Below are 11,384 nucleotides of genomic sequence, written 5' to 3'. Positions count from 1 at the left end.
TTATTTTTTTTAAATTCTGAAATACATTTATTATACAGCTTTATTGAGGTAAGTGTTTGAGAGTCAATATGAAAACAAATAGAAGCAGCATGTTAACATAAATTAGTTAGAAAAATTAATATTTTATCATTTCTGTCTTGTTCGCCAGTCTTAAACCCTCAAGAATAAATGAATAAATTATATATTACAAATGATTTTGGACAACTTACATGAAAGATCTGCACTTAATAGAACCAGGGAGGTTTAGCTGATAGATAAAATTATGATGACTGAAAGAGCCGTCAGCAGAAATATTCTCTAATTTATGCTGATATAAACCCCATAATAATGTCGACATCTCAGATCATTGATATTACTATAAAACAGGGGCAAATTATGCTTTAAGGTCAATCTGGTATGGATAAATACACAGCAAAAACACACAATTTTACCACGCAAATAGTAAATAAGTTAAATAGGAACTTGTTTTAAGTCAATAACTTAAGTCAATAACTTAAAATTGCTAAAAAATTACGAGTTATGAGTGAAATAATCTGCTAGTGGAATAAGACATTTTAACTTTTAATAAGAGAAAAATGCATTGCTCCATTGGCAGATTATGTCACTTATAGTCTTCCAATGGAGCAACAATCCTAAATATTTTTCAGCAATATTAGGGAATTATTGACTTAAAACAAGATCTTATCTTGCTGAACATAGTTCTCTTATTTATACTTGCACTAGAAACTAGACAAAAATACTTGGTAAGATTTTGTGTTTGTGCAGTTATTTCACCATCAATATTTCTTCAGCCTCTGAAATGGTTATTCTGATGACCCCTGAACGACCTCCCTGACTCCCTCCACCTTCCTCTGAACTCTGAACAGCTCTGGGACGTCATCAAAAACGACGAGTTTAACTCGCTCGACACAAACGGTGCTCCGCTCCTCGCGGTGAAACACGACTCGCTGTCACACCTCACAAATGTCAGACGACCCGTTCGTAATTTCACCAAGCGATTCTCAAAGGTCAGGTGTGTCGGCCTCAGCCAGCTGCTGGCGGGGGGCGCAGCTCCAACTCTGCTCTTCTTAGAAACTTCACCACACAGGATGAAAATGTTGCTACAACTTTAAATGCTTGCTTCTGCTCCACATGGGTAGATATATAATTATGTGTGTGTGTGTGTGTGTGTGTGCGTGTGTGTGCGTGTGTGTGCGTGTGTGTGTGTGCGTGCGTGTGTTTTGGTCTGTGTGGACATTCAGTACCCTGTCGCATTGAAAGGTGCATGTGTGGGGAGGCGCGCTCCCGCCGCCGTCGGGGTGAAGCTGTACGTTGCGTATGCCACGGAGGAGCCCACCATTAGACCCGTCATATAGGAAACTGTCATTGTGTTTCCTGCAGGCAGAAACAGAAACGCAGAACAGGAAATTACTGGAGAGAAACCAGACAGGAGAGGAAACCAGTGGGCTGGACCGGGCCGGATTTACAAGGACGGGAGCCCTTTGGTGTCCTGTCCACTTCAGAAAAACTCTTCTATTCATCCAAATTACAATACATAGAGCTACACGAATTGATGCCTTACTGGTTTACTGTCACTTCATCACTGGCTTCATGTTGTTCCTCCTAAAAATTATACTGACTTTATAATTTTAACTGTTTCAGTATTTTTCATATTCATCAAAATACCTAAATTTTAATACTATTCATTTGGTATGGGACTATATTTATATAAAGTACAATGCAAAACACATAATCATTGAAAAAGTGTCTTTGGTGAGCACCAAAACATTAAGCGATAAAATATAAATAATAAGCAGTAAAAGAAGCTCAAAACTTATTGATGGCAACAAAGAGAGAGAGAGAGAAACTAATAAAACATAAAAAATAAATAAATGCAAGACTGACAACAAAAAAGAAAAAGAAAAATAATAAAATTATGATGACGTTCCAGGTCAAACATCTAGTTTTGTTTTACTTAAAGAGCAACCTAAGAAAATATTTATTCAACGGAATCATTTTGTTATTAAGAAGACTTTCAGATGTGAAACTAGAACGCACCAAAGCTTTTTAAAGGTTGTGATTGCAGGAACTCAGAGCAGCATTGTAAAGAAATTCAAAATGAAACAAACATTCATATCAGAGGAACCTTGCTGAAGACCGCACTGACTGACCTCGGCCCAGTCGCTGCTCAGTGGATTTTTCTGTGGAATGTAACTTCAAGTTATTCACAGAATGTTTTTCTGGAGATCATATCTAACATATTTTTTTAAAAGTGAGGTTTGGAAAGCTGAAATGTCAAGTCACGATGTTAGCTGAAACGTTGCTGGCTGCCATTTGCAAAGCAGCCAATCCAGGAGAGGCATTTATTTTGATTGGCACTGATTGGTTGAATCCCCAAGAGCAGAAATGAGGAAGACTTCAGGTATTAGCTTCTGTGGTAGCGGCGCCACAATGCACATCGATTTTAGGCAGAAACTTAAACACAGCACTTCTGCCAGAGACGTCAATCTTTTTGGGCCTGTGTTGCTTTAACTTATTTTTCATTTCAGAATACATTTGGTGCTGCAGCAGGCAAACAACAGACACGGCTTCACTTAAACGAAAATGTGACACTTTGTGACATTTCTGTCACAGACTATTTACGTTCTTTCTACTGAAAAATAGTAGAAAGTGTTCACAGGTCTAAACACAAGTTCAGTGTTTTCTTTAATCTGATCTTGAAGATTTTTGATTAAAACTACTTCAGAGCAATGCAAGATGACACGCACCACTAAAGAAACAGAGAGAAATCTTTGATTTTCTCTGTCCAAACGGACAGCCCACTCATCTGCTCACCTGCCAGCTCCCTCTGCTCAGGCGGTACTTTTCCAGCCGCCTGGATCATTGGCACGGACCCGAAGTAGCCGTTGGTGACTCCCATGAGGAGGGAGAAGAGACACGGCCAGGCCGGGTGGGACAGCATGGGCGCGCTCACCGGGTACACACACATCACAAACAGAGGGATGAAGACCACCCTCAGGCAGGAGAAGAAGAGCAGGCGGCCGCCGGACCAGTCGTACGGCAGCGCCGCCAGGATCTGAGGGGGAAAGAGAGAGAGGAGGAAAATTCAAGCAAGGCTGCAGGAACATTTGGTAAAAGGACAAACTGATCACTAAATACTGACATATAACTATTGCCCAAGTCATTTTAGAAGTTGCTGTTTTTTTTAACAATTTGCTAAAATGTTCTGCAATAAAGAACATTTTAGCGGTTGTGAGGAATGCATTTCCAACTTGTGAGCTTAGCTGGTTGATGCAGATGGATTATTTTTCATTTTGTAGGGGAATATTTTTTTTTTTTACAATTAATAACTTCTGTAAAAAAAAACATCAGGTGTAAAACATTTATTTTTAGTTATCAAAGAGGTTTTTTTGATCATAATTTTGGAGTAACTACATTTATTGATCTGTAAATATTGCCGCACAAATAACAACAAATAAAACTATTGACCTGTCTCAAACTAATGCAAGTTTGCAAGAGTTTTTTTTATATATGTTTTTTGTATCAATAATGATTTACTGATTGGTTTTCTACAAATGAAACAACTATTTTGTTTTCAATAAAATTGTCATTTTTCCAGTGTATTATTGAACAGGTAAAATTAAAAAGGGACAAAGTTGTTTTTTTCTAGATGTTATAAAATTTTCTGTGGCCTCACATGTTTTCATCTTAAGGATTTTTGGCACTTATGGCAAAAGGTTTGGACCCCTCTATCTTACGGTGATGGCAAGAAGGCAAGAAGAAAAATCCCAAAATAAATGCAACAGCTGTAATACAATAACTCCTCTTACATTATTTTATCATCTTTTAAGAGATTTTTGTCTAATTTCCTCAGCAGAGTTAAAATCAGTCTCCTAAAGGGGAATTACAGTTTCATAAAGCTGAAAAGTCTGCTGACCTTCCCGACGAAGTCGGACATGTTGAATGTGGCCATGATGAGGATGGGCAGCCATTCCCCCAAAGCTTTGTTCCTGATCTCTGACTCCAGGCCAGGAAACAGGCACAGGGTGATGCTGTAGGTCACAGCTATGGACAGCATGTAGGCCCAGATGACACGTGACACCATGTAGCGATGCAGAATCATGTCTGATAGGGGAACACACACACACACACACACACACACACACACACACACACACACACACACACACACACACACATTTAATTAACTAAGTAATTTTTAAAAAAAACCCTGATGAGTCACGGTTCTCCTGTAACGCTCTGCACAAATCCAACCGGAGGTCAGGGGTTAATTGAAAAGTGAGAGGATTGAAACAGGAAGTACCTCGGACGCCGGGCCAGCTCTTCCTGATCTTGGCTTTTGGGGCGTCGAATCTCACGTAAGTCCCGCCCACAAAATCCTCGTGGCCTTCTTCTGAGGAAGATGGCGCCGTTCCTCCGTTTCCCTGTGGAGACGAACAGCAAGGCTTTCATCCAAACGTTTGGAAAACATCGAAATCATCCAAAAGAAATCTGCTGCTCACTTCTGTGACTAGACACTAGATGTAGCCAGATCACTGGACTAAAATTATTCCCTGTGAGTCAGTGAAGTTTTTATTTATTTATTTTTTCTGTTTTTTAATTAGTAATGGCTTTTTGGAAGCATGAAATCAGCTTTTTATGGCAGCGACGATTAGAGAAGACAGCTGTGAGTGCAAGGTGATCTAATGATGTCGGAAAGTCTTCAGACTGGACAGCAAATTAGCAGCGACACACACACACACACACACACACACACACAAACACACACTGATACAGGCTTCTTTCTTTGGTTTCCTAAATTACACACACACACAAACACAGAGACTGATCCATTAGCTGATTAAAAAGACATGCACGCCAAAAAGCACTGGTACTCCTGATTGTCCCATAATGCACAGCCCATCGTTTCCCTCGGCAACAGCTTCAGGACACACAAACGCAGCCCGATCTCACACACACACACACTACAGTGTAACACCAGGGGTTTTTATTAGATGCCTGACACAGGCTTAATGGCATGCAGGGATTAAAACATAGAAATCCGGTTCTGCTTTAAACGTCTCTACAAAATGAATTCTGCTTCTCCTCCTTCATTTTTTCCTTTTCTTTACCCACTATTTCATTGTCTCGACTGCTCTTCTGCTCTCTTGCCCTCTCCCCTCACCTTATCTTCCCACTTTTCCGCTGCAGTCATTTTCAGAAAGATAAGTCTTTTCCGTCTGTCTCTTATTCTAATCAACATGGATCCTTTATTCAGAAGGCCTAAGCCTCTTTTCCCTTCACCCCTGTTTTCCCTCATCAACCCACGTCACGTTCTGTCCTTCATATCGCATCCTAATAACACAGCTCTCTCTCTTTCTCTCTCTCTCATTTTGGCTCAAAGGTTTGTCTTTTTGAATGGCAGCCAAAAAAAAGCAGCCCGTGAATAACTCTGCATTTTTAAACCAGGTCTGATAGGAAAAGTCTCCCCTCAGATACCAACAAGGACGCAGCAGCATAGTTCAAGTTCCTGTCGTTTCCTCCTGAAATAGTTTACGGTTGTGACACTTACTGTATGCAGGGTTTTATTATCAAAATGTGGAAGGGCAACAGCAGGGAGAGTATCTGCTGCTCCACGCAGAATTTAAACTCCAAAGTGTCCATTTGAACATTTTCCCAAACTTCAAAGTGTTCAGCTGGGATTTGGTGCGAGAACTTAACATGAAGAACTGCATCAGTGTGACGAAATAAGGAAAATTATTTTTTAAAAACAATTGACAAAAAAATCATCTGAAAAGTGTGGAGTGTCTCTGCATAGAGGGGTGTAAGAATATATGTGATTGTGGATAAAATGAGTTCCTATTTATTATTTCTCCAGCCAATAGGAATGGACGCCTCCAGTGGTGTGCACAAAGGAGATACTGTAGAAAATAATAACTTACACCATAACTGGCTGATTCACCCAAGAGAGCACATGTCCTTTAATTTAGGACATGTGGTCGTAAATTAAAGGGTTATCTCAGTTTACATTTAGAGTCAGGCATGTTTATTCATCTGGATTATTCTTTAAAACATAATTTAAGATTTCTTAAACTGTTATACGACAGTGAAAGCGTAAAGTGCATTTTCAAAGTTTTCAGGGCGTTAGCTTCACTTCAGATTGAGACAAGCTTGAACACAGCAGACGGATCAGGGAGGAAGCTGCTAGGTTAGAAAACAGGAGTCTAACTAAACACTGTCCCACATGTCTTATGAATACCTACACTATCATACAGCTGCAAACATGAGAGATTCCTGTGAACCTAAACCGTGAGGATTTATCAGGAAAACAATAAGCGACACACAGCTTAACTACTCAGAGAGTCAAGGTAAAAGCCATTGCTCAAAGGAAGAAATGTGAAGCAAAAAACAAACATGCTTCTGAAGGTTCTCTGGTAAGATGAGACCAAAGTGCAACTTTATGACCTGCATGCAAAATGATATGTAAAACCTGTGGAAAGCTTCAGGTCGGGGCGCAGCGTCACCTTCCAGCAGCCAGAGCTACAACGGGATAATTTAGGTCGAAGCATAATCATGTGTCAGAACGGACCAGTCAAAGTCCTGATCTAAATCCAGTTGAGAATCTTCAACAGGACATGAAAATGTATGTTTACAGACCACCTCCAGCCAATCTGGCTGAGTTTGTGCTTTGTTTGAGGAAAAGAAGAAAAGAAATTCAGCTCTAGACATTCAAACATCCCCAGAGGATTTGCTGTTTTAACTGGAGTGAAAGGCGAGAAAACAAAGTAATGGCTGAGTGAGAATATGTAACACTCAGCTCAAATCAATATTTGAACAAAATTTTGTCAAAGCCTTTCATTATTTTCCTTCCTGTTACGTGTTGATGTATCTAAAACAAACAATTCCTAATTAAATTCAAATTAGCGGATGAAATGCAGCAAAAGTTTAAGTTAAATCAAAACATTTTTACGGCGCCGTTGTCGGGGAAAAACATACAAATATCACTTCCTCTGCGGTGACGTCGTGATGGACCCTGTATCCAGTCCCAGCGTCCCGTGGGTCGTGACATTTGACTTGACCTTTGCCCTGGGCGTGGCCGGTGTAGTAGCGGACGAAGCGCGAGCGTCGGACGACGAGGTGCAGCAGAAAGCACAGCATCTCCATGCTGATGGAGATGAGGAAGAAGATCAGCGTGTTCTTCTTCTCGTCAGGGATCAGCAGCTTGGTGAAGATCCGGGACAGCGAGATGATCACTCCGGCCGTGCCTGAAACGTTCGGCCACGGTCAGAGAACGTAAGCGTGTGGAAACATTACGTTTTTTTGTGAGCGTACTTACTTTCCCCGGTCATCACCCCTTGAGTGTACCTCTTGGGCAGCATCCCCATGTAACCATAGAAACTGGACTGCTGCACTGGGAGAGCGAGAGGGAAGCGGTTATGAGTGCAAACGGAGACCAAATGCTGCGACAACACGATTTATGGGGACAGTCTTGTTCCTGGACCTCTGTAGGCAACTTTAGAGAATATTTCCAGGAACTAGACTGTGACCAGGTCAATAAAACAGACCATATTAGAGTCAGAAAGACAACAAAATCTAAACTTGTCCTTCTAGTTTTGTGTTGATTGTACCAAAGATCCATCTGGCAGAACTCATCTTCATCATCCTCCAACATAGATATCCATATTTAATTACATTCTGACCAACTTTAGACATCTGTTAGCGCAGTGTGATTACTTAACAACAGCCGTTTCTATTACAGCTGACAGGTAATAAAAATCTATTAAAAAGAGTGAAAGTTTGTCTAAAGTTATGAACTTTATAAATGCCTTAAAAACAAAAAAATTTCATTATTTGCATGAAAATTTATTTTATAGAGCAAAAAGCCTCTTTTACTTACATCCGATAACAAGAAATCACCTAAGTTATTAAAATCGATTTTTTTTTCAACCAAAATTTGAAATAACTTTTCCAAGGGAGATGAATAAAGCCTTGTCAAAGCCTCAGTTACCTCAAGGCTGTTCGATCATATCTGTCTTTGTGGGAAGCCCAAAAAACTGTAGTTATTTCAGGGAGCCCTCTGACAAAAGTTTAATTATATTTTTTCAGTTTTAGCTTCTCTTCCTTGGCTCTTTGTTAAATTCAGAATAGTATTTAAAATTATTTGTTTTGCATATTACTGATCAAGCTCCATCTTAAATCAGAGATGGTTCCTAACACAGTTCTTAGCTCTCAGACTCCACCAGGTTTACTGCTGGTTATTAGTTTCTAAACGTAGAACGGGAGGCAGATAATTCAGGTGTCATGCTGGAACTAACTCCTGCCTATTTTAGGCTAAAGCGTTACCTTTTTTATGAAGCTCTTCAGCTGCAACTAGCTATCTTATTATGTTTCTATAGATTTAGGCTGCTGGAACTCATACTGAACACTTTCCCTCACTCTGCTGCTTTTTCCTACTACTCTCCAATTCTGCTCTATACGTGTTTAATTCTGAAATTAGCTTCTTGTTCTCTCTTTGTTATTTCTCATCATAGATGGTAGACCTGGCCTTACATGTCCGAGTTTAGCTGTTAATAACTTCATGTTTTCTCTCTTTGTGAACAATCTGGGCAATCTTTAATTGCATAGATTGAACTACTGTTTGTTTCAGAGCTTATCTATCTTCTTGTGTTTCTCTAGATGAAGCCACTAAAGAGCTGTTGCAGCCATTAAAACCAGCGGGCTGCACCAATTGCAGTTTTCTGGCCGATCGCTGATCACCAATCTTTTAAAAAGCCTAACTTACCGATTCCGATTTTGGCCGATGCCGATTATTTTGTCTGAAATGTTGCTCAATATATTAAGAAAGTTGCTGACTTTTCAACAGTAGGGTGACTACTGTTAACTGTAGATGCGCAGACATGAACTGGTCGGCCGGCTTGTCAGTCAAACCTCTCACACGAGAAAAGAAAAGCACAGTGGTTGATTTTTAGACCTTTGCCGAGGTTGATAACATCGGTGCATAAGATCGGCTTCACATGTAAAAATCGGCTGATCACCGATCTCCCAAAATTAAGGAAATCGGCACCGATAAATCGTCTGACTGATAAATCGGTGCACCCCTAATTAAAACATCATGTTTCTTCAACACAAATACTCCTACATCAGTCCTTCCTGTTTCACTTTTCTTTTTGTTGTTGTGCATCTGCTCTTTTCTTAACCCCTGAGTCGATTGCGACCGGTGCTTGTTAACTCTGAGCCGTCTTCTCTTCCTGCTTGTTAAAAAGGAGCTGTTACTTTCCACTGTGGTCACATGCATGCTCAGTAGGATGGTGTTGCACAATTTTAATACAGTTGGCTGGGCTTCCTTAAACTGTACACGTTTTATGAGCAAGAAGGACAAACTGATCTTGACTGAACTGTGATGTACCTACAATTAATTGCATACACAGATTTAAGCTTGTGTATATGATTGAAGAGACCTGATTATTTATTTAAACTTAAACTTGATCTAAATATGGGTGTTTTACTTCCAGAATCTGTTTCTCTCTGTCAGTCTTGCTTTCTGCTCTCCCATCCTCTTGGATTTCGTCTGTTAACTACCAGAACTGTATTGTGTTTGTCTTTGCTTCCCTCAGTGTTTATGTTACACTGAGGGAAGTGTAACATCCTCGTCGGATTCTCTCGTTTGCTCTTTTTATTTGCTTCCTTGTGTCTTGCTCTTTTTAGTGCCTTCGTCGGAAATACTTGCTGTTTATTACATTTTCATTCATCCTTACATTTGTCTCAGTGAAATTGCACTAAATTTGTGCTGTCCAGTTAGGTAAATTGATCAAGCTGTTTAATGGTAGAGATAACCTACCTGTGCATCCGAAGGCCACCACTCCCACTGACAACAGGTTGATGACGTAAGCCTGCTTGGTGGTGAATTTTTCCAACCAGACGTCAAACAAGCTGACAAAGATGAGCGGCCCCAACGCTAAGATGTAACCTGCAGAGTTACAGCGATGATTTAAACTCATCTGGTCTATGGTGTGTAGATATACACGTTTAAATATATGACAAGGCCGTCTTGAAGAACATCATCGCCTTCGCAGTTTAATCTCAGAGCTACGAATTTATAAACCACACAGAAAAGCTCCTGAGCAGACGAAACATTTCAAAAGTTATTCCCTCAAGGGTGCAGGCAGAGCTATTTTAAGGTACAGAGTGCAGCGGTGAACGCTCGCGCTCACGCAGTGAAAAACAGCAGAGAGACCAAAATCCTCCTCAGAGATATTTTTTAAAGAACTATACTTTTTTCATTCCTGCTACAAGGATGGTTTTCCTTTCATTTCTGCTACTGAGGAGCCTTTACATTTATGGACTTATCTCCAAAATCACAGTCATAAATTGAACCTACGCACATCATAGATATGGAGTTGTTTTAAAGACATTTCAATGATTAATTTAGCATAATTTTAAAAAAATTTTAAGGGAGCTGTACTTGAGAAAGCACTATGCTAGTTAGGATTTTAAATGCTTTGAAAGATGGCACACGTTATTATCTTTTTATAGCTACTCTCAGTTAAAGCTGGGGCTGCACAATAATTCAATAACAACACATATCGCAATAGACACACGATCAGTATCAATGGAATATTCAATATTCAGCATGTAGCATATTCACTGAACTCTGATCAAGAACTGCACAGCATTCTGGGAGACGTAGGCAGAGGAAAGACTTGAGCAATTCAACCTAAACGGCGCAGCGAGCTAAGCAAGGTTGGTGGCATCAACTAACCCACTGGCTCTTTGGTTACCCAGCAACCCATTCACTCTATGGTTACCTAGCAACGACCTGCTTGAGTAATTTGCGCAGCAGCAGTTTCATGTTTCTCCACAGTGTCTCATAACTAATTAAAAATAAACAACAACAGTGCAGAGTGAAAATTGTGGATAAAAACAGAAAAGGTCACCAGTTTGGCAGCATTTCAGATTATTTAAAACAAAAAACGAACTAATAATTATTGACATCGATTGATATGAAACACTTATGATAAGTTCTTCAGTCCTGGATAAAGTCTGGACTCACCCACAGTAATCCTGGTGTGCATGCTGAGCCTCTCCACCAGCACATTGTTGAGGATCACAGCCAGCAGAGCGACCACTATGTACGTCAGACTCATGTCAAACACTATGGATGTTCCTGAAACACACCAGAAAGGTGGAGCTCCTGAGGGTGCAGAGGACTCGTTGTGCGTTTGCATGCATCGCCTCGTGCACATTAATACCCTGAAACTTGTGATGCAGGTAGTCGACGTCGGTGATGAAGCTGTTGTACGGCAGCAGGAAACCCACTCCAGCCAGCAGCATTGCAAAGTAGATGCCATGGTAACGGTCATCAGGGATCGGCTGCTCAAAGTCTGACGAGGGAAAACAGGAGAGTC

General features: G+C 40.3%; 1 protein-coding gene across 1 annotated transcript in view; it reads right to left on the bottom strand.

Annotated features, from left to right (window-relative positions):
- Positions 1–525: 525 nt before the first annotated feature.
- slc29a4a (solute carrier family 29 member 4a) overlaps positions 526–11,384 on the bottom strand; it is a 25,231-nt gene continuing 14,372 nt past the window's right edge. Inside the window, exons 3-11 of the mRNA XM_007574358.2 lie at positions 11,229–11,360; positions 11,030–11,143; positions 9,818–9,946; positions 7,316–7,390; positions 6,976–7,244; positions 4,304–4,424; positions 3,917–4,104; positions 2,815–3,055; positions 526–1,374 (exon numbers count right to left, since the gene is read on the bottom strand). Coding sequence (XP_007574420.1) covers positions 1,238–1,374; positions 2,815–3,055; positions 3,917–4,104; positions 4,304–4,424; positions 6,976–7,244; positions 7,316–7,390; positions 9,818–9,946; positions 11,030–11,143; positions 11,229–11,360 — 1,406 coding nt within the window. The 3' untranslated portion in view covers positions 526–1,237. The remainder of the gene's footprint in view (positions 1,375–2,814; positions 3,056–3,916; positions 4,105–4,303; positions 4,425–6,975; positions 7,245–7,315; positions 7,391–9,817; positions 9,947–11,029; positions 11,144–11,228; positions 11,361–11,384) is intronic.

This window comes from Poecilia formosa, unplaced genomic scaffold (genome assembly GCF_000485575.1).
Source record: "Poecilia formosa unplaced genomic scaffold, Poecilia_formosa-5.1.2 Scaffold350, whole genome shotgun sequence".
NCBI lineage: Eukaryota > Metazoa > Chordata > Actinopteri > Cyprinodontiformes > Poeciliidae > Poecilia > Poecilia formosa.
Note: the sequence above shows the minus strand (reverse complement) of the source record. Positions and strands in the feature narration are given on the sequence as shown.